Here is a 24,163-nt window from a genome sequence, read left to right on the forward strand (position 1 = left end):
GAGCTAATACATGAAATTATTTTAGCTCTTTAAGTAAAAACAATAATAAACACATGGATTCATATTACACGTATCAATGACTAAATTATTAAATATGACATCATATTTTTCAGTTAGATAAAATTAATATATTTATAACTTATAATTATTTATCAAAATTTAATTGATGTGTTTGGAATATCAAACATAATATAACTTATTTTGTAGTTCATAAATATTCACGTAATTTCGATCAATAACTGATATCTCATAGATATATTCACATCTACCCGTCAATTAATTTTATAACTTCAAATATATAAAACAGTAACAAAAGAAATAGTTAAAAGATATACATTAAAATGATCTGTCAATCACTGGTATCTCATAGATACGTTCACATCTACCCGTCAATTCAGATGAGTTAAGAAACCCCAGTTGAATTTATTAAATCTATTTGAGATATTAGTCAATTTTCCCAAGCGTAAAATGTATGACAACTCACGTCAAATGCTTAAGAGTTTCTACATTTAATGTATATTATTATAATATAAAAAAATATAATTTTATAAGTTTAAAAAATATAATTTTAATTAAGAAATTAAACATAGTTAGAAAATAAAATTTATTAAACCTATTTGAGATATTAGCTCATTTTTTTCAAACCTAAAATGTATGACATCTTCCGTCAAATATTAAAATGTATACTTAAAATATTTAAAAATTAAACAAATAATAAAATATGAGTATGTTAATAAAGTAATTAGATCTTGAATATGTACAATTATAAAAAAGTGAAATTTAAAACTTATGTATGGTAAATAATATATATTTATTCTCATATATTTAAAATAATCACATTAAGTAGTCTAATAAATATAAAATCTCAAATTTAAAATGTTTTGTAACTTATTCCCGATTATAAAATCAATCGTAGATTATTCAATTTATAAAATTGACTATATTAATAAATTTTTATCTTTTATCATTATTTTTTATGATTGTCATTTATCATTAAATTTTCGTGACTACCGAGTAACATATTTTTAACATGATTACAATTATGAAGTTAATTTGAAAAAATTCTGAGAAATTTTAGTTATTTAATAAGTTTACAAAAATTACAAAATCTCAATTGATTTTGATTTGTTTTATTAACCTTTCTATAAAAGTCTCAATAATTTCAAAATATATTTTATCTCAAATAAGGATCTAAATAATTACAAAATAATTTTTATTCGTATATTTTTATAATGAAAAACTAAATATATAACTTTAGAATAAAAAAAGTTATAAGTTATAGTAACTATACTACATAACGTTTATATTTATTACTATATAACGTTTTAGTAATTATAATTTAAAGTTATTAAAATTTTATAAATTAATTCAACCGCCATGTCAATATTTAACGACTCATACTTTACAGTAATTTTTATTTGTTTTATCATTCAATCAATTAAAATTATTACATTCACATTCACGCTGACATTTATTGTAAAATTAATTGAGTAATAAATAGTTGTATACCAAAAAAAATCAATAATAAATTACCTTAAATTCTAATAACAAAAAATCAATAATACATTATATTAAATTTCCTTAAATAAAATACTCATTAATTTTGCACTATTTAGTATTAAAAACATGGAAAAATAATTGCTAATAAGTAATATAAAAAATATAAAAAAATCTTCCAAATATACACTAAACACGTTGTAATTGTCTTTTGATATCTAAATTCATCTAAAAAATAGTTGCATCACATTATCAAATCATAATGATTTATAATGACATCAAATTTTGATAATGATTTATAATGATTTATTTAGGAAAAAGAGATTTTAAATGTAACTTTAAAAAGGTATTGGAACATTGTATAATATATTAACAAAATTAGCAAAAGTTAAAGATTTCCCGTGTAACCTTTCAAATTAATTGAGGAGTAAAAGTTAGTTTTAATAGTTATAATAGATTTCCATTTTTATTGTTTCAAAAATGTTATATAATAAATAAACAAAAAAATTAAAGGAAGAGAAAATAAATTATTTTGAGAAAAAAAAGTTTTAACATATAAAAATAAGGATTTTGAAAAAATATTAATTAAAATAAAATAAGTATTGTATTGATGTGCTAATATAATCAAGCGAAGATCTAATTATTAACATTTGATATTATAAAAAAATTAAATAATTTATTTATATTAATTATTATGAGTACTAATTTAAATACACATTATATATTAATGATTGATATTATATATTAAGATTTGATACTCCTACATTTTATTAATACATAATATTTATGTGTCATAAGTTGTCTTTAACTCGTGTCATAAGTTGTCTTTAACTCGTTTGATGTCATGAAGAAATTGTCTTCAACAAACATTCAACTATATTGAATCCAAATATAAATATTTTTCGGCCAATTTTTTTAAAAATACAAATATTTTTTTAATCATATACAAATAAAATATCAAAGATATGCAACAAAAGTTATTGGTGCTATTTATATTTATAAATATTTAAAAAAAAATCTTTATAGGTAAATTTAAGCAGCGACAACAAAAGAAATAATGGCAGAGTATAACATTTGATGACTAAAACTAATAATTTTAAAAAGTGAAATCAATATTAACAGTAAATTCTCAATATTAAAATTTGTTAACAAATAGAAAAATCAATCTTCTAATTTTGAAAATGAACCAATGAAATTTATGAACAAACTTTTCCAAATTTGATTCATCCACTATCCTCTTGCACTTTCTCCCTCACTCTTGCTCCTTTAATAACTCTAAAATTATTCAATCAATTGTGTTCTGGCAAAAGTATCCATTGATCCTGACATTTGTGTACTTGCTACCATTGCAGAACATCAGCTCTAATTAAAAAGGAGGAGAGTTAAAAGGTATTGAGAAACAACATCCAGCAATGTAAATTCAATTGTGCTTTGAAGAATATAATTTAATGCTTCTTCAACTATTTCCTCTATCGCATATGATTTGCTTGGAAAAACCTGTAAAAACTGTTAAATGATTGGTTTAAACATTATCCGTATCAATATATATATATATATATATATATATATATATATATATATATATATATATATATATATCCACTTGCATGCCAATTTATATCCAAAAACAACCCCAAACTAAACCCTAAATCTCTTTAACTAACCCAAAATCTACTGACCAATCAAAATTAATTGAAAATTATCAAGGAGAAGGGGAACCGAGAAACCAATGGAGGATTGCGAGAATGAGACTCTGTTTTGTTTGCTTTTGTTTCTGTTCGGTTTTGATGAGAGAGTAAGATGCATTTAATTGGTTTTGGGAAGAAGCAAATAGTATGGTTTGGTGAATCTGTAAAGAGACATTTGAGAAAGATGAAGAGGGAAAGAATATTTTTCTATTTAGACGATAAGGCTGTTGGTGGAACAAAACCAAAAGAATTGAAATGGCTTTGGATATATCTGTTTAATTTTTGATCCAAGCGAAACATAAATAAGGCGTGGGAAGCGAAATACTAAATCTATTAATTTTTTTCCCAGTTTCTATGTGACTTTTGGTTGTTCTATAATACATTAGTTGAGTAGAATATTAATTCAATTTTTTATTGAAAGTTGGAAAGTGGTTATTATTTTTTATGGAGAAGTGAATTAGATTTTAATGTACTTTAACGATAAAATTAAATAATATAATAAAATAATATATAATAACAATTATAAAAAGAAAAAACCAAAAAAATAAAAATGAAATCTACCGATCAATATGTGACACATCAAACAACATTTAATGTCAAATAAATATAATTGATTTATTCTTCAAAATGACCAATATAGCCATAGAATATGAACGGTTTTAGTTGTTTAATCAGACGGCTTAAAATGTAATTATCATGTACTTTACTTAATAATCTTATTCTATAGTCTATTGCAATTTTAAATTAGTGCATAATAATATTATTTAAGTCCTTGTTGATATGTATGCAATATATTTGTACCAAAATAAGTTTGTGATATTATAATTAAGAAAATTTAATTTAATTAGAAATGATATTTTTGGATTAATATAAACCACTCAATTTATTTACATTAAAAGTGATAGTATATATATATATATATATATATATATATATATATATATATATATATATATATATATAACTTCTACATGATTAAACGATACATTTACGTTTTTAAAAGTTATGTTTTTTTTTTACGATTTACTTGTCATTCTTGTATCATTAACTATTTTTTTTAATTTTTAATATCAGTAATTCTCTTAAATTTTAATAACATTTAATTTAATTACTTTTTTCCATTCCTCTCAAATTTTAAATCCACTTAAAATCCATAATAATTTTCACTAATATCAATGGCTCCAACAATCATTTTGATCTTATAGTGATTAATTAATGTAATAATTAGGTGAATAAATTATATAAATAATAGAAATTAAGGTAAATTGAGAAATAAATTCTAAAAAGGGTTATTCAAAAATGAAATTGAATATTTAATTTACAAAATTTTCTCTTAGGACACCTTAACTTTATTTCAAATGATATTTCAGTCCTTTATCTTTTTTTTTTTTTCTATTTTAATAATATGTTTTTACATATTAACACTATTATCATTCTTTACAAAATATTTTAAGAAATCTAAAATTCATATCAATTTATATACCATTCAAGAAAAGACTCTTAAACCACCAAAGAAAAATCTCTTTATTGTTTTTCAGGAAATGAAATCTTCAATAAATTCCAAAAATATTATTGTGTTTCCATGAAATAAAATCTTCAATCAATTCCAAAAATACAATCCTTTATTGGCAATCCTTCATGCCTACAAATTATTGGCCGTGTGCAAATCATAGGCTGGAAATGGCATTGCAATTGCTGCATAGGTTACTCAGTTTCAATCGGTTGGAAATAGTAAAAATATTTAAAGTATATAATAGTTCAGAAGCAGTGCATCCAATATATTTATATGATCAAATTATAATACTTTGAAATGGATCTCAGTTTCTTCATAAAGTTAATTTCGACATATGCAAAGATATTATAATTTGTCATGAAAACCAAAATTACATTACTCTATGTGCTCACAATCTTAAATTGGACAAAATCTTTTTGAATTCTAAAATCGTTGTTTGGATGGATCCTTGCTTGTGTAACTCCATGCTCATTTTCTTCACTTAACAAAAGAGGAAGAGAGACAAAATTTAGAAAATCAGACTAATTAAACCGATAAAAGAAAAACAACAAATGACAATGAAATTGGAATAAATATGTCGTGAAGTGGGAAAATTCTCTCTCTATTAAGCCAATGGTAAAACTAAGAATTTCAACCATTCAATAAAAAATCAAGCAACATTGAAGACTTAATCACCATCCAAAATCTTTACCTGGTTGAGAACATCGACAAACCAAAATCGATGGCTTTCAAAGCCTCTGTTTCCTTCTTATTCGCAAACAAAATTAAAATTATCAGGATTTAGATCTCTATGCATCACACCATGTTTATGGAACATCTGAAACAAACAACAAAATAAATAATTATAATTATATTGAACAATCACAACTCACTAAATCATCAATGCAAATGAAAAACAAATAATCATCAATTAACTGCAATCTTCCACAAATCCTTCGACTCATTGATGTCCTTCACAGAATCGATAGGGCGAGCCATGGGAATGCTTAAATAGCTGCAGGAAGAAAACAGATTTCACTTGTTAAATCCCAAATCGTACATATTAATAGAAAACAAAAATGGAGAAGAAGGATCAAACCTGTAAAAGAGCAAGTGAATATTGGTATGCCATTGTTGAGGGTGATATATACCATGAGAATGAAAAATTTGAAACGCATAGAACACTGAAAGGGCAGAAGTAATTGATTTTGGGTAGTGGAGGAATTGTATTTTTCCAACGCATAGAAAACATACGCGGTCAATGATGAATTAACTTTTAGGTTTAACCATTTATTTAATTTAACGTGAAGATTTGAAATGGAAGGAAAAAAATAATCTATTATTAAAAACAAATAATTAACAAAAAATAAGAGTCTGCCACATCAGCAGCAATAAAAACCAAATCAATATTATTGTGTTATTTTGACAAAAGACTTTTATACCCGTGGAATAAGAAAAGATTGAGTTCATTTATCAGAAGGCTTTTACTGGAATTTCCAAGTACTATTACTTTTATATATTAATAATAGATAAAAAACCAGTTGAAATAATTTAAAGCATTGCTAATGCCCGATTATCAAAACCGCTTTTCTTTGCTTCTTTCGCCCTTCGAATTTCCGTTCGTTTCATCAAAACCCTTCTTCCAGTTTCACAAATTCAATTACGCCCAAAGCACTTTCGTTCCCAAATTCCGCTGCCGTTTCTCGAATCATCGATAGCATTCATTACAGCGACGTCGATACGCTTCGACTTAGCTTCGCAATGGAATCAGATTTCGAGACGAACGATACGCTCACACTGTCCCAGGATCCATTTGATGCCAACGACAATGTAACCTCTTATCGCTCTTTCTTTTTCTTAATTCGTAGTAGTTTTCACTTCTTAAACCCTTACTCATGCTTATGTTTGTTAATTGTTTTGTTTTACCTAACTCTAATTCTAGCTTCTGAGTTTTTCGTTGTTGCAGTTTATGGCTTGTTAGTGTTGAAGCTTTGATTACTTTATCAATTTGTGCTGCTTGCTTATGATCTTATTTGTCTGTATTTGAATTTGAATAATATGCAAAGTATGAATAAGATTAGAGTCGTGTGCCCGTGACATTGCTTAATTACTGTATTAATTTCGCCTGAGTCCTTATTATGTATGAATTAGCAGGATAATTTGGATGCTGAAGGCGAAAGATGTGGAATATGTATGGATATGGTTATTGACAGGGGAGTATTGGATTGCTGTCAGCACTGGTATTTCAAATTTTCCCTCATTCTTAAATATTGAAAGCTTAAATTATGTGTTTTCTGTTTTTTATTTTCATCTTGATCTGCAATATACCATGTGGATTGTAATTGTACCTTATATCTTAATAATAGACCTGATATATACATGGGTAAGATACAATTGTTGAGGAAATGTGCTGCCAAAATCTTATTGTGTCAATATGTGGGCTCAAGCTATTGTTGGACTTGGTTTCAATTAAATTGTAAGGCCACTAAAATTTTATGTTTCAACAATAACAGAAGCCTTTTCACACTAGGTGAGTGAAATTTTACGTTGAGAAAAAAGGAAGATACTGATTACAAGGTGTGAAGGCCCAAAAAAAGGGCGTGGGGTTATGCAATATATTGGAGAATTGTAAGGGTTTCTCTGTGTATGACAGAGCGTGAATGAATTGCCTTTAATGGGGAAGAATGAAGATAATCTGCAGTGTGCGTGGTGGGATTTTCCCTGCAGTATGCTTAGGTGTAACACGCAAGTTAAACGGTATATTGTAGAAAGTAAGGGTCTCTGTGTGTTTGACAGAGAGTGAATAAGTTACCAATGGCGGGGACAAATTAAGTTGATTTGTGGTTACATAGGGGGCTGTGCCCAAGTGTAATACCCCAGGTAAAATGTGTGCCGTTGGTGTGTTAGATCATTTATTTATGAGGCATTTGGGTGTACTATGGCATATTTGAGAATAGGTTGAGAGATTTGATGGTTGTATTCGTCAGTGTTATCAAATATTAGCCATGGAGGATATTTGTGGTGGTTTTTGGACTCGGCAAAATGATAAATATGGGCTGATATTACGGGGTTTTCCATCATTATCCACTATAACGGCGCCACAAAGTGGCCGGTATGTTGAGCTTTCAGTTGTGTTTATATATTTTCATTTGTATAGATACCATGCCAGCTTCTGATTCTCGTTTATTATCTATTTGACCATCAGCAGTATACTCTTTAAACAAGGACATTAAGGCTACTGTTGTTAACCCCTTCAAATTACTTAGTGTAATTCTATCATATTAGACTCTGGTATATGACCTTTAAGAAAAAGATTTTTCTGTGTATGTTTGAGGGATCTCTTTTCCGCATGTAGAAGGGACTCTATTTGTATTCATATCATATCCAGTATGTTAAGTTTTCAGTGTTTATCTACCAGTTCTCATTATATGTTGATGATTCCCTTCCTTCATGTTTCAGTGTACATGTTGAAATACAAACATGATTTTTATAGCACTGTTCATTTGTTTCACAGGTTCTGCTTCGTATGTATTGACAACTGGGCTACCATCACTAATCTCTGCCCACTTTGCCAGAATGAGTTTCAGTTGATCACCTGTGTTCCAGTGAGTGATATAAATTTGCGGAATGCTGATTTATCTTCATTGCTTTATTATAGCTCTTCAGGTTACAATTGAATTTACTCACATTATTTTCTGTTTTGGACCATGCATTTTGCTGTTTCGCGTGTTACGATGAAACTTCTAATGTTATTTATGCATTTAGTATCTTGAAAATACTATTGAAATTTGGTGCATGGCTAACTGTATCAAACTCATAATTGTGAAGGTATATGATACCATAGGGAGCAATAAAGTTGAAGATGGCTCATTCTTCAGGCAAGCTTTCCACCATTATGTTTGTATGAATGACAATCAAATTTTTAATATTTATTTATCCACATTTATTACACTTTGTATTTTCAGAATTTGTGTTTAAGTTTTTTTTTAGCGATGAATGTGTTTAAGTTGAAAGCCCCAAATTTGAGAAATTTGCTCACTTATTTCTAGACTATACCAATTTGCTCAATTTAAAGAATAATAGTTTAGAGTTTTATCATTTAGTTTTGACTAATGCCTTTACATTTGTCAATTTTCTGCGGCTAAAATAAATAAATATAACCTTTGAATTGTTTTCCTTCATGAGTGCAGAGATGATGACTGGTCGATTGATGGGAAGAATAACAGTTTGTCATTTCCCTCTTACTACATTGATGAAAATGTAATTTTTTATGTATAATACAACTTCAGAATACTAGGCAAAAAATGTTGACATCTGGTTACTTCAGATTGATGCAACCAAGCTTTCAACATTTCTTGTGTTTTTTGCTGAGTGCATATTTTATATGCGAAGATCTTTTGATTCATATGTTCATTTCTATGTTTTCTTAATGTTAATACTCTTTTTTAGAATCATACATTGCATACTCTTTCCATAGTCATACAGAAAGTTTATAGTTGTGTGCAATATGTATCTAATAACTGACCATAAACAAATATGAATCTGATACAAAAAGCTCATGTCATAATTGCTATGGTTTTATTTATCGTAATATATTTGTTGTTTTAGTTTGTTTACATGGTATGGTAAGAGATAATGAGTAGACTGAAGAGGATTAAATGGTAATTATAAAAAATAAACACAAATATACTGATTGAAAATCTTTCACTGCATTGACCCCTAAACCATTATTTGTACTATTGATACTATAACTACATATTGACATGTACCTTTCCTTTGGGTGCTCCACAAGCAACTTCTATTTTTCTAATTCTTCAACTCAGTTACTTAATGTTTCTCTAACTTCATTGATATTTTTAACAAACAAAATCCTTGTAGCACATGACTTTGTACAAGTCATTGTTTTTAATTTTCTTCTTGAAAATTATGTATAAGATTAATCCTTGGTATTTCATCATTTTGTAGGCAGTAACTTGCTTGGATGGTGATGGATGCAAAATTCGAAATGGATTGACAAGCATTGAAGAAGATTCTGGTCTTGATACATCAATTGCTTGCGATTCATGTGATCTATGGTAAGAGCAAGTGAATGGATTAGGTTAGGAAGTTTCAGATATGCAGTTTTTAAAATCTTTTTTTGATTCAATGTCTTTGAATTGATTGGGTAAAATTTAAGTAGGTTATTGTCTTATACATCTATGATGCTGTTAGGGCTCATCCACAAGAGCCATTTGGCAGAGTTTTGTTTGTATTAGTCAGCTTATACAAAAATTTGCAGAATACCTTGGTCATAAATTCACAACAATCACTAGTTGATAGATAGTTAAGTCTAGAAGGGGGATCGGAAATTTGATGCAAGTCATGCATACAGTCAGCCATGTACTTGCATAGTTAAGGTGACCCTGGCCTTATTAAAGTGTGGCCAATGACCATGAATGACCAACTCATTCTGAATACATCGTAGATCATGAATGTAAGAGAGATGATGCTAATAAAATAGTAGAAAAGAGCTTGTACAAGTGTTTATGTCACCCAACTTTATGGGCGGTCAGGGAATCCGTTAATGAAATTATCATAAGGATTTTTAGAGAACTACCCTCTGATTGTTGCTTTACTTGCATTGTGACAGGTATCACGCCTTCTGCGTGGGATTTGATACTGAAGGTACATCTGAAAGCACATGGTTATGCCCACGGTAAGTTGAATTTGAGAGTTGTTCTGTTGGGTATTTTGTGCTTCTGATTACTTTTTTTTTTATTATGACCGTCGTTGTTTTGTACAAAAATTTTATACACAAACTTTGAAAAAAATTTAAGTCAATTACTCATAACATTTATAAATTACACTGGTAACATTTATATAATGCACCGGTTACAAGGAGTAACAAGGTATTAAGTAGTATTAACCAATCAGAAAACGGCAGAAGAACAAGTAAGGCATTCATTTTGTACTAATTATTTGACATTGCTGTTTTATTGTTTATCTTTGATCTCAAATCTCCACTTGTACAATTTATTAACAAGTAAAGTCCATATTGACTCTACTAACAACACAACACATGATAAGTTTGAACTGTTAGTCCGAAGTTTTTTATTCAGTATGGCCTATGGGTCTCTAATATTAAAAAAATTGGTTAGATAACTGATAATCTAATTCTAAACTGTAAATTAGAAACTATTTAAGATGCGGTTAACTATCAAAAGAAAGAGAAAAAAATCTTAGTTATCTGAATTTGGTGATAAACATATTGCTGACCAGTATCTTATTATTGTCACCTACAAAATTCCCAGGCAAACTTCCTTTTGTTTGAAACCTAAGCATATGAATTGCTCTCTCCGTAACAAAGTATGAGAAAAATTAACAAATAATAACTTACGCACTTATTATGATAATTAGTTATTCACATTTACTCTTGTTAGTCTCATTTAAAACTTCAACTTCATTATCTAAATTTCTTCATCTCATTTAACTGCATAAAATTAATCTGTGTATCTTGTTTTTTCTACTATAATATTCTAATTCAGGGTTTGTTTTAGATGCGGGGTTGATGAAGTTTCTAAAGAAACAGATACCAGTTCAATAAAGGAGGCTACCCTGGAGTGTAACCCAGGTGATAATAACAGTGAAATTCATGCTGAGGGTTCCTTTTCAGGAATAGTGTCTGTTTCCATTGCTGATACTGGAGAGACAGCTGTTGTTGTCTCAATGGTTGACCGAAACAAATGGGTTCAAGAAACAAACGAGAGAGGCCTTTTTCCTCCTGAAGTTGATGGGGATCGGTTGACTGAATCATGTAATTTAATGCCTGATACTAATAGTCAGCCGCAGGCAGCAGAGAAGACAACTTTGTCACCAATCATGAAGAGAGAAGAACTAGAGCTGTCCTTATCACAACCAACTTCTAAATCCTTCATGCATAATGATTTAAAGAAAAGAGATAATGGAACAAGATGTGAGCTGAGTAGCTTTGATGGAACCAAGTTATTTGATGAGTCCCAAGCCAAAACTAGTCCATGCAAAACTGAACCTGATATGGGTCTTCATCTGGGTTTATCGGTGGGCTCTTTTTTAACTGGTAAACTGTATTACATATCACCTCCTTTTTTGTTAGCTTGAAAAACATATCATTTAAGTTTTTGTGCGCGCGTGTGTGCTCTACAATTATAAGGTAGTCTGATTGTTGTAATCTTAATGCACTTCTAGTTGATAATTTAGACACGAGCCAAACAAAAGATCAAGCAACTGATGCCCCGTGCTCAAGTCCTGAAGATTTTCCTTCAAAAGGTACTGCACCATTCTGAGAAATATGGTTCATTTTGCTTGCTTTATTGTTAGGTCACTCTTGGACTTTGAGAATCATGGGTGGATCATATTGGTGGCTCAGGAGCATTTGAATCAGTTTTAAACCTTATAATGTCATTAATAAAATGTTCTCAGGAGATGAAATGGAAATCAATGCTTGTGAGGACAGCGCCAGAGTGGCTGGTAGAAAGAGGAAGCATTTTGATTACAGGTAGTTATTCATTTAAATCTAGTATCTTCTTAAGATAAGCCGCGCTCCTTAGTCATTGTGACTATTCAGAGGATTGTGCTGAGACAGAGATAATTGATAGGAACTGGATTCTTTTTACATGACAAGTAGGGATCGGCCTCTTTTACAGAGACCATTATTACAACCTCAAATCTCTCTTCTCTCCCTTATTTATAATTCCAACACGGTCTAGCATTGCCAGGAATGTTTAATGATGAACCTATAAGCTGAAGCACACTTTGCTTTAGTCCTAATATTTATTATACTAAATCAAAGGGTCTTAACAGGAATCAGTTACTCAAAAGTCAAGCATTTAATTAATCATCCTTGATTTTAGGAGTTAATGTGTCCTTAATGATTTTCCATAACACATCCTATTAACAGTTACCAATATCAATTAGTTACAGTTTCTAATCACTACTTGTGGCTATTTATTTTCTGGCAAATCTATATGTGCTGTTCCACAGAAATTTATATATTATTTTATAGCCTAAGAGATCTAAACCTAATTCTTATACATAGGGTCTGTCTTTTAGCATCATGCTTGACTTAGAAGTATGTGTTTATTCCATTGTTAGCATAAATACATTATATTTTGAATCCTGGATTTTTCGTAATATTCACAACTCACGAGACAAAAGGAAAAATGAACTGAAGGAACCAGTGCCTAGATATTCTTCTTACTCCGTGTGTTTAAATTGAAGTACTTTTGTCATCCTTCTGAAACTTGCATTGATCATTAATCATTTCAGATCTTTAAATGCATATTTTGTTGAAGTAAGTTTGTTGGATACTTTGTTATGTTAGTATCCTGACTTTCTTCTAATTATTCGCCCCTCCAATTTCTTACTTGATATTACAGTCATGAGCAAGTTCATACAAAAGCTGATGATGAAGATGACAAGCCTGAACTATTGGTTGAAGCTTCACAAAAGAAAATTAGAGCAGCCGATAGTCAAATTATTAGTGCTAATGACTTGGCCGACGCTCAACTTTCTGACAATGCTAAGAAAAATCCCGCTCTAAAACATTCTCCAACAAAGGAGATTGCGGCATCCGATATAATGAATATAGTTAAAGGGACAAACCGTAGGCTTTCCAAGGGACTAGCTGACACTAATGCGAGTGAAAAGTTAGCTGAAAAGAAAGGAAACATGGCTGGATTGAGGGTTAAAAAGATTATGAAAAGAGTTTCTGATGATGGAGAGTCATCCTCAGTTGTCCAAAATCTAAGGAAGGAAATTAGAGAAGCTGTCCTCAACAAATCCTCTATAAACTTTGAGGACAACCGTTTTGATAAAAATCTTCTTGAAGCTTTTAGGGTTGCTATAACAGGGCCTAAAACTGAACTTGTAAATAAGTTATCCCCTGCAGCTCTGAAGGCAAAGAAGTCAATGTTGCAGAAAGGAAAAGTACGGGAAAATCTAACTAGGAAAATTTTCGCGACATCCAATGGAAGGAGAAAGCGTGCATGGGATAGGGATTGTGAAATTGAGTTTTGGAAATATCGTTGCACGAGAGCTTCAAAGCCTGAAAAGATCGAAACTTTAAAATCAGTTCTCGATCTTTTAAGAAAAAGTTCGGAGAATCCAGAGTCAGAGCAAACTCCCAGCTGTCAGGCCAAGAATCCAATTCTTTCCAGATTGTACATAGCAGATACATCTGTTTTCCCACGGAAACAGGATGTCAAACCTTTCTCAGAGCAAACTAAACAAAATAACCCTTCAGCAAAAGGAACAAATCAGTCTGTTGATAACAAGCCTATTAAAGCAACGGAGGTAAATTCCCTCTTATCAAAGACCAAAGTTTGTTCATCTGAGAAAAAAGTAGATAAGAAGATTGTACATGGTCCAGTTGGTAAAGTACCATTGAGCAGTCACTCAGAAGGAACATCAGTATCATCTTCTGCCGGTGCAAAAGTTGGCACAAAGGAGTCGGGCCTTAAATCTGATTCTGTGAAAGGTGATAAAAGAAAATGGGCTTTGGAGGTTCTTGCGAGGAAAACAGCTGTTGGAAGCAAGAGCACAGCTAATGAAAGCCAGGAAGACGATGCAGTTTTTAAAGGAAATTATCCTTTGCTTGTATGTATTTTATTTAATTAATGTTTTTACGCAATTGTTTATTTTATTACCTTTATCGTTGGTGTCGGATATTTATAATTTTTCATGTTTTCTTCATTGTGAGTAGGCCCAATTACCAACTGACATGCGACCAGCGTTGGAACCTTGTCGCCACAATAAAATTCCTGTATCCGTGAGGCAGGTATGCTATAGCTTTTATTTCCAATTCCGCCCTTTCAAGTTATATGTGTAATGTGTTATAGTTGGGGAAGAAAACTTGATTTGAAAATAGCGAAACACTTTTTTTTTGAAAAATTTGTCTGAGTTCTGTTCCTTAGGACATATATTCCTTCCTGCTGATTACGGAACTAAATTAGCTTCTAGTTCTTTTCTGATGTTTTCAAAACACAACATCCAATTGAAGCCGCCTTCTTTCTCTATTAATGTTTGTGTTTGCTATATTTCTGCTCTCTTAAGAGTTTGTTACTTTTAATATATTGATCAGGCACAGCTTTACCGCCTGACGGAACGTTTATTGAAGAACGCAAATCTGCCAATCATTCGTAGAACTGCAGACACAGAATTGGCTGTTGCAGATGCAATTAATATTGAAAAGGAGGTTGCTGACAGATCAAACAGCAAGCCAGTGTATCTGAATCTTTGTTCACAAGAACTATTGCATCGCACAAATAAAACAAAATCGAATGTAGACACAGACACAACTCCACCAACCTCGTCTCCAGTACATACTGATCAATCAGAACGAAATACTGATGATCTTTCGTCTGACCCTGACGTTCAATTAGCATTGAAAAATGCTGGTCTGTTTGATTCGCCACCAAGCAGTCCTCAGGAGAACAATGAAAGATGTAATGAAAATGAAGTATCAGGGCCCAATGATATACTTGAACTAGATTCTCATCCTGAGCTGGATATTTATGGTGATTTTGAGTATGATTTGGAAGATGATGATTACATATGTGCTAGTGTTACAAAGGTCCCAAATCTAAAACAAGAGCAAAGTGAACCAAAAGTGAAACTTGTTTTCTCCACCACGAGCTTGAAGAAAACAAATAATGATTTGGATTGTGCAGACTGTAGGGGGTCTGAAAACAATGAAGTGCCAGGAGAGGCCTCTTGCTCACCAAACTGTCAAAATGATGCAGTCCACAAGGATTCTACCATTGATGCAGAGATTGGCCAGCCTTCGGTTTCTTCTGGGGTTCTACCATGTGAGGATACTGTTGAGCCAGCTGATTCAGAATTTGAAGAATTATATGGCCCTGACAAAGAACCACTTATAAAAAAGTTTCCAGATGGCGAATTACGATCATTACATGGAGAGGGCAAGACTGAATCTCAAAGTGAGAATAATAATTGCCATAAGGACGAAGAACATGTCTTAGACAAAGCAGTAAATGGGGCTGAATTAGGGAATGAGAATCGCTCAGGAAATGTGCTTGTCCCTACCGTCACTGATAAATCTTCTAATATATCTGGGACTGATGAAAATATTCAAAGGAAGAAAGAGAAATCTGACATCCCTGCTCAGCAGTCTAACAATGAAAATCAAATAGCAAAGAAGGTACTAATAGTAGATAATTAAGATATGCATAGTTTAAGAAGTCATTATTTGTTTTTATTTTCTATTTTCACTTAAAATTACAAATTTCATTTGTTGTCTACTTTTAAAGATTTACACAATCTATAAAATAAGACTAGTCACTATTTTCTATACAAATATTTGAAAATAGGACACCATAAAAACAAGGTGGCAATTTTATATTCTATAATTAAAATTAAATACAAATAATGAAAACACTATTTTTTCAAAGCTATCATACTCTTAAATTAATTTCTCATTCATTTTGTTGTTTTTTAAAAAATATTTCCTTGGTTATCAGTCAAATCGCCATATATCCTTAATAGCGCTGGTCTTTTTTGTATAGGTAGAAGCCTATATCAAGGAGCATATCAGGCCACTATGCAAGAGTGGTGTGATCACGGCGGAGCAGTACAGGTGGGCTGTTGCAAAAACAACTGAAAAGGTTATGAAATATCATTGCAAATCAAAGAATGCTAATTTCCTCATAAAGGAAGGTGAGAAAGTAAAGAAACTTGCAGAGCAATATGTTGAAGCAGCCCAACAGAATGGAAAAAATTGATTCCTATAGCATCATTTTACCCTCAACAAGTTTTCTCAAGCTGTCATTGCTCATTGTTTTAGAAACTTGCTTTATCGGGTTGTTGTGCATATATGTTGGATTTCACACCATGAAAATGGTGCTACAATGCACACAATGGGGTTTGATTATGATAAAGAGTAATTGGGAGAAGAGTGTGCTATGGACTGGAGTGTGATTCTTTCACACATTCTTAGAAAAGAGAATTACTGTGCATATTATTTAGCTAAAAGGGGAGGTACTCAAAGTGAAAGGATGCAGATCGTATACATTCCTCCTCATGAACTCGGTAGTTTCCTATTGGCAAATACTATGGGGTGTGGAATTCCATCGTTCATAGTTCTGTTTTCTTGGTACTTGCTACAGTGTATATGTAATGTAATAAAAAATCCTTCAATTAATGTGTCATCCTATATCTCCAACTGTTCTTGTTCAGATTTTACTTATTGATTTGAATTATGCAACTGACCAAAACAAATCCTTCAATTATTGTAATTTGTGAAGAGCTCGTCTAAATACACACTTTTTAGCCGTGTTCATTGCAGTAGATTATTGCATGTACTTAAAACAATGTATTTGCATGTCAAATGAATTTAGAATACACCTAATTAAGCATCTTCTGAGATTTTATGTTTGTTTGCTTCAGTTTTACCTGAATATCTTCACCCATATAACTATAATACTATGTTACAAGTGGTTGCTGATTGTTAGGAGGAATCCTGTTTTCTTTGAAATTATCTATCGATTGACCTTGCACTAGGCTAATCAAAGCTCATTTGTCTATAACTCCCCCAGTTCATATAATGTAACTTACTTCGTTAGGTATTCTTAATATGCATATAAATGGTAAATTTACAATTGTAGAATCTATAACACACATTATTTTTACTATTAGTATTGAGATGAAGATCTCTATAATGTCCATTCACCTATAATAAGATCAATATGAGAAGGTTATATCAAGCAGTTCAGCCAGCATAAACCATTGAAAATAAGACAGACACTTGAAAATCTAGAAATAACACCGTATAGACAAAGTTGGCAGAGTAGAGCAATTTCAAGGACAAGAAAAAGATGTTATCATTGTATCAACTGTTCGATCAACCACCAATCACGATGAGTTTGACAGAGTCCACTGTCTTGGCTTTTTGAGCATTAATGGAGTATGTTGAGGTTGAATAATGGAGGCATACGAAAAATAATTGCAATAAATTGACAGAGTAGCCAAAATTCGAAGAAGTCTCTAGCATCATCACTAGGAGTTGAAGTTGTACTATTCGACGATGGAAAGTACAATGTTGTCCCTGCTTCATTGCCCTTGCCGGGTACTGTTTTCCCTCCTGAACCATTTGATACTGACCCTGTTTAATCACATGCATTATGTCATAGTCAATTTTACTCTTAAATAATTTTACACTGTCAGTATATTCGGCTAAATCTCAGACGGATATTTTTAATTTAATAGTATGTCATGACTAAATGATTATTATGATATATATTTTTTATTTACATAAGCTCCTTCATAACTAACTATGGTGATTATGATAATTTTTAAACAAAAGTTGAAAGCAGAAAATAAACAAAGCACCTGTTACTGAAAAATTGTTGGGATTCACTAAAATATCAGCGCTATCAAGAAGTGGAAGAATCGGCGATTCTGTAATAATGGGAATCAAGTAACAATATTCAGTTCCGATGCAAAGGAAGAAGAAAGAGAAAGAATGAAGAACGAACCTCGGCAAAGAAAATCAAGAAAAGAGATGGCAGGTGGAGGCGAAAGGCAGAGGGAGGAGAGTGAAAGAAGCCTTGTGGAGTTGAGAGGGAAGCCGAGGGTGTGATTGCCACGGAGGAGATAGAAGAAACAGAGGGAGTTAGGTGCGAACGACGATGAGAAAGAGTTGCAGCATTCGGTTGAAGGTGTCTCCGTTAGGTTGTTTGGAAGAGACGAAACGTAAGAAAGACACGGAGAGAATAGAGTTAGCTGATCGGTGCATCCTCCTCTGGATGAAGGTGGCGGCGTCGCTTCTGTAACGGCAAAGAAACTCAGACTCAGCATGAGGAGGAAGAGGTGGAAGAAGAAGGCGTTTCCCATGCCGGTAGCAGTTACAGAACAGAACGATGAAACGGTTACGAGTTTTGGCGAGAGAAAAATTAACTGATTCAAGTGAATTCTCAGAATTACCCTTTTATCTCTATGACTAGTAACTAATAAGTGGAGTACTTAACTAACCTTAGTAGATGATTAGTTGCGCGCCTAATTAATTGCTAAAAAGTATTATTGATTATTGTTGAAAAAAAAGGCATAATTCTAAAAAAAATTAGAAAAAATTTCGAGTGAATTCGGAGATACGTCTTCGAACGCATTAAATATTAATTTTTGACAATTTAGTTTGGAGATGCATCTCCGAATAAACCCCTAAGGTAAATTCGCAGATGCATCTCCGAAGTCACATTTCGTTAATACTAAATCAAACTGCCACCCAATTTCTTAAGAAATAATTTCGGAGATGTATATTCGAATTATTGTTTAGTAAATTCAAATATGCATGTCTGAATTCTTGCAAGTGTCTTTTTTCAGAACCAGTTTAATAATATTGTGGTGTTTTTAATCCAAACTAATTTTAATTCGAATAACATTGTTGTTATTTGTTTCAACGGTTAATAAAGACGAAAAATTGTAGAACTCAATAATGTATTAATAAAATTGAATATTATAGAAACCAATAACTGAAAGATTATAATAGTACAATAATTGTTCTACAAGTCTATGGAAAATAAACAAAATACAATCAAAAGCATACTCTACTAAGTATGTCTAATCCTAGCACCCTATCCAATACATGCAGAGCCACATGCTTTCTAAAGTATATATGTAAAGAAGTGTCAATGGGCCATCCTGGGAAAGGGTCTGCAAGTGGGTCATGCTCAGAAACTAGGACCTGAGGTGCAACTGGGACATCCTCATCATGGTGCGCACGAATCTGAGATCCCGACCCCTGTGATAGCAGATTCCTAGAGGCCGACGCCTCCGTATCGTGAGGCTGAGAGGGGACGACTCTAGCTTGTTCATGTTGACTTACCCTCTCACGCGAGTAGATGGGGTAAGGGCGACTCGCCCGAGTCTCAACCTTTCGTTGTTGTTAGCCATAACCCTGGAAAAAATTAACAAATGAGATTAGTATGAGGAAGGAAAAAGTTCATAGATGTATCTCCAAAAACCTGAAGCAGAACACTTTGGAGATGCATCTCCGAAAGAAAGTTTTGTCCAACTTCAATGGCAGAGGTGCTTCTGCAACTACCTTAGTCATCTAAAGTCATTCAAGCTCATCTAAATCGTATAAACACAATATATGCATAAACTATTTGAAATGCTAATGCTATCTAATGCATTAAAACTAACCTATTTGAGATGATACATTAATCAAAAATCAAAATAAGCTACATTAAAAACTTACTCAAGAGTATATTGATGAAGGTGTAAAGTACTCTGATGTTGAATGCAGTAGAGGGAGTTAAGAATGAGAAGCTACAAGTAAATGTTGCTTCGAATCTTGATCTTGAGTGAGAATTGTAAAGGGATAAAGTGAGGTAGATAGAAAGTTTTTTTTTTTTTATAAAAAATGAAGAAGGAGAAGAGGGAGGGGTCTGACGTGAGCTTTAAATATGCTCACCTAATTCAGAGATGCATCTACGAATTAGTTTTTTAATTTTTTTTTAAAAAAAGTGTATTCGGAGATGCAGCTCTGAATATGCCCTACAAAGCTCTTCGAATATACATCTATGAATTAACTTGTGGTTAAAATGGAGATTTGGTGTATCCGGAGATGTATCTCCAAAAATAGAGGGCATTTTAGAAATTTCACACAATGCCTAGGAGAAATAGCAACGGGGTGATGAGAAATTGCCTAAAAATAGTTTCTATTGGGTTTGGGCCGAATATCAATTCAGAATAAAGTTTGGGGAATACTTTTGATATCTCACAGGGTGAAGGTGAACCAACAGAAGATCCAAATTCGCCTTTGAAAGTTTTCGAAAATGCATACTAGGACATACCAAAAATCACACAAAAGTCATTGCAAGTGAGACTCACTTCATTTTTTCCAAAATTTAATATGGAGATGCATCTTCGTAGCCTTGTTTTAAAAACACTTAGGATGAATCTGAAGATGCATCTCTGAAATATCTCCTGACAGAAGATTGGAATTCTAAGGTCCAAATTGATCTAAAACTTGTATAAATAGAGGTCTCACATCTAGGGATGGCAATGGGCAGGGTATGGGTATGGTACTATAGTATCCATCCCCATACCCGCAGTTGGAAAAAATCTCCGTACCCGAGCCCATACCCGCTTGGGTAACAACTTCAGCACCCGTACCCGTGTCCTTTGGGTATGTAAGTACCCATACCCGTACCCATTACCCGCATTTCTAATAAAAAATAAATATATCAACTATAAAATATCATATCATTTTAAGTTTTTAGTAACATTTAAATGTTTTCAAAAAACTTATTGTAAATTATAAAATAAACGAACACTTATGTTACATATGTAATGGTTTAACATCGATGTATTTTTGGAAATTGATAGACATTTATTTTAATATAATAATATAAATCAAAATATATAAATATATATGTTGTGTGGGTATGGGGCGGGCTGGGTACTAAGTTGCCCATACCCGCACCCATACCCGCTTATTTAAGTGGGTAATTACCCGAGCCGTCACATCTCATGTTATTTACAAAAACACACCACATCAAAATAAATACATATTTGCATCTCGCATTTGTCTACTTCAATGGCACAAAACTCTCACTTCAATTCAGAGTCACTGAGGACACCCATCTTGTCGATCTGAAATCCAAATTGGATAATATCCCACGATATCCAAAAAATTGAAGAGTTGTCAAACTCGAGTACCACTCACCCTAAATTCACGACAAAAAAAATACAGTTCAAGTACAATTTTCCGTTATGAAACAAAGAGTCTGATTGAAGTAGATGCGACGATTGCAAGATTGACCGAAGACATTCTAATGATGTTGCAACATCCTGATAAAAAGTAATGTTGGATTTATGTTAATTATTATCTATGTAATGTTAAATATTTCAATGTTAATTTATGTTGTTCTTACATTTTTATTTGTTTCTGGTTTGAGCTAACAAAGGTAATTCTGGAGACGCATCTTCCTAAATTTCATTGATATTTAAAATAAGGGTTATTATGGAGATGCATCTCCATACATATTTTTGTGCAAAATGGGATGGTTCATACACAAAAGCGCTGACTGTGTGTAATATGGGTGCGTTCGGAGATGCATTTCTAGAATCTTAGGATATTTTTGACTTTTCACTGTGGTACACAACACCTCGTGGGATGTAGAAAATAGTGCTCATAAATTGTATTCTTTACTGGTTTTTTTGGCAAGGTTATGGGCTATAATGTTTTAGGCCCTGCCAATATGATGAGATTTTTACCAGCCACACCTGCACTTATACCTGACACCCCTAAGAACTATGCTTTTAAGACTATGCCTTTGCCTGAGATTTTGAGTTTTCAAAAAGTGCTGACTTATATCGAATTTTTCTGTGTCATATTGGATTATTTGAGTTTATTTGAAGAAATACCGAATATTGTAAAAAGAAGGGCTTTATGAGTTTTTAAGAAGAAATACCAAATATTTCAATATCCGATAGAAATGCATTATTTTCTAGAAAATGTATGAAGATTTACTGATTTTCTGAAATATTTGATGCATTTATAGTGGATTTTTCAAAATAAATTGATATAATGGTAAGAAAGGGTCAGCTCACTTGAGATGAGAGACTTTGTGTTTTAATATTATGGTGGATAAGTTCTGATTTGTCCTTTCTCCCGTTAGGGGAAAAGGTATTTATAGAGGTCTCTTGGGCTTAGGGTTTAGGAAGCTATAAGATATAATATTTGTTTCCCCCAAGACTAAAGGAGATTGTTGACTGCTTACTTTCTAGGGAGTCGTGGTGTGACTTTATCTAGGTGGTTACGGCACGAACAATGGTATTATACGCGACTTTCCTGAGGAGTGTTTAGACTTCTCTTGGGTTAAGCTTTGTGATCGGGTTAGAATCCTTCAACTGAAGGGAACACTTTCAACGGGAAGTGAGTCCCTCAGCCTTAGGGTAGAACCCATCATCTAAATATTTTCTTTCTACTGGGATGCGAGTCCCTTAGCTAAAGGGTGAGTTCCTCAACTGAAAGTTTTGGAACCTTGTTTTGCAGGTTACGAGACATGCTTTTGATGATGAAACTGTTAAAGATGAGCATGCCTTTGATAATTACAACAAGACTTTGATGATAACCATAGAGAATTTAAAGATAAAACCGAGTCATTAGGGTTTAATGGATGTGACTCTCTAATGATAGCAACCAATGGAATATAATTCAAGCCTCATCTCAAGCTCAAGCAAGAATCTACAAGGATAAAGCATATAACAAGTCTTGAAGTATATGAAAGCTTGACATATATATTATAAAATCATAAGGGAATTCTCGTAAAGTGCATGAATAATCACATTCACATAAACAAGTTTTCAAACTTGTTTTTCTCAATAAAACATTTCTAAAAACACCCTGAAGTCGTGCTAGACAAGTCAGGAACTGTGAGAAAAGATATGGGCAAGTTTTTGCTCTTGCCAACTGATTGACACCTTATGGAAATTGATTGGAGAAGTTCAAAAATGTGCCTTAGTCAATTAGGACAATGCCTTAATGACTGGTAATGGCTAAATATCTTTTTCTACCATTTTGAGCTTATTAATATATCAATTCAGGCCTTCCTAGTGATTGGTGCATGTTGTCAATTGATTGGCACATCAATTATGGCCATAAAACTTTTCCTTTTATAGCCATAAAGTCTCTGATAGCCTTTAGGAAAACACATTGATGATAATCTTTGCTTCCATGAATTTATTATGTGGGAAAAAACGGTTTAGAAACTTTTCCTCTGTTGGTTGATCTAGATATAATTAGTTTGCTTTACCAATTAATGAATGAGAGAATATTGTTATACACATTTATTTTCCTCTTCCTCCTTCTTCTCCTCATTCACTTCCTCCTCCTTCTCTCTCTCATTATGCTCCTCCTTCTTCCTCACACCTAAAAAACACGTCAAAAATATTTTGTAACAATACTAGAAGTAACTTCATTGAAGAAGAAACAAAAAAGTAAAAAAAAAAAGAGATGAAAACTAACCAAGATAACCTGAAATATGAAAATAAGGGTAATTATAGTTATCAGTTTGGTTGACTAGTTTAATGCTCTCTAAATTTTAAACCGATAATCGAAATAAACTGCATTTAGAAGCATTGCTTTGGTTTGGCTTTTTGAACTGAACTAGAAAAAAAATCATTTTTTTATGATTTGGTTTGGTTTGTATTGTCGATTTAATCAATTTTTTATTCGCTTACATCCCTAGTTCCCGATGCGGTAGATATGGGGTTGGCCTACAAGGTTAATACTCCAACACTTAAGTCAATAATAGAGTGAAATGAGGGGTGTGAATGAGAAAGAATTTGAATACCTGAGAAATGACACACTTCCCCTCTTAAATAAGAGAAACACTTGGGAATTGAAAGCGTATAGTGGGCATGGATCACAGTCATTCGTTAGATAAATATGGATGGTTAGTAGCTCCGTACCTCCCGAGTGCGAAAGTGTCTGCTCAAAAGGGAA

General features: G+C 32.1%; 2 protein-coding genes across 5 annotated transcripts; one reads left to right on the plus strand and one right to left on the minus strand.

Moving 5' to 3' along the window:
• The first annotated feature begins 6,212 nt into the window (after positions 1-6,212).
• Positions 6,213-17,288, plus strand: LOC131603728 (uncharacterized protein At4g10930). Of its 3 annotated transcripts, none has more exons than XM_058876148.1 (14): positions 6,213-6,507; positions 6,829-6,917; positions 8,192-8,282; positions 8,506-8,555; positions 8,868-8,937; positions 9,643-9,752; positions 10,307-10,372; positions 11,214-11,752; positions 11,881-11,961; positions 12,115-12,190; positions 13,071-14,289; positions 14,396-14,470; positions 14,774-15,853; positions 16,218-17,288. In XM_058876148.1, the coding sequence occupies exons 1-14, from the start codon at positions 6,439-6,441 to the stop codon at positions 16,431-16,433; spliced, it is 3,831 nt and encodes a 1,276-aa protein (XP_058732131.1). In that variant the 5' UTR covers positions 6,213-6,438; the 3' UTR covers positions 16,434-17,288. The 3 variants fall into 3 exon arrangements, with proteins under 3 accessions (XP_058732131.1, XP_058732132.1, XP_058732133.1); XM_058876149.1 differs by having other exon boundaries at positions 6,832-6,917; positions 16,218-17,283; XM_058876150.1 differs by lacking the exon at positions 6,213-6,507 and having other exon boundaries at positions 6,860-6,917; positions 8,192-8,343; positions 16,218-17,287.
• A 36-nt stretch (positions 17,289-17,324) lies between these two features.
• Positions 17,325-18,644, minus strand: LOC131603729 (non-specific lipid transfer protein GPI-anchored 25-like). 2 transcript variants are annotated; one of them, XM_058876151.1, is made up of 3 exons: positions 18,186-18,641; positions 18,040-18,108; positions 17,325-17,812 (listed from the first exon to the last, which is right to left on the minus strand). In XM_058876151.1, the coding sequence occupies exons 1-3, from the start codon at positions 18,541-18,543 to the stop codon at positions 17,607-17,609; spliced, it is 633 nt and encodes a 210-aa protein (XP_058732134.1). In that variant the 5' UTR covers positions 18,544-18,641; the 3' UTR covers positions 17,325-17,606. The 2 variants fall into 2 exon arrangements, with proteins under 2 accessions (XP_058732134.1, XP_058732135.1); XM_058876152.1 differs by lacking the exon at positions 18,040-18,108 and having other exon boundaries at positions 18,186-18,644.
• Between the last annotated feature and the right edge of the window lie 5,519 nt (positions 18,645-24,163).

This window comes from Vicia villosa, linkage group LG5 (genome assembly GCF_029867415.1).
Source record: "Vicia villosa cultivar HV-30 ecotype Madison, WI linkage group LG5, Vvil1.0, whole genome shotgun sequence".
Classification (NCBI taxonomy): domain Eukaryota; kingdom Viridiplantae; phylum Streptophyta; class Magnoliopsida; order Fabales; family Fabaceae; genus Vicia; species Vicia villosa.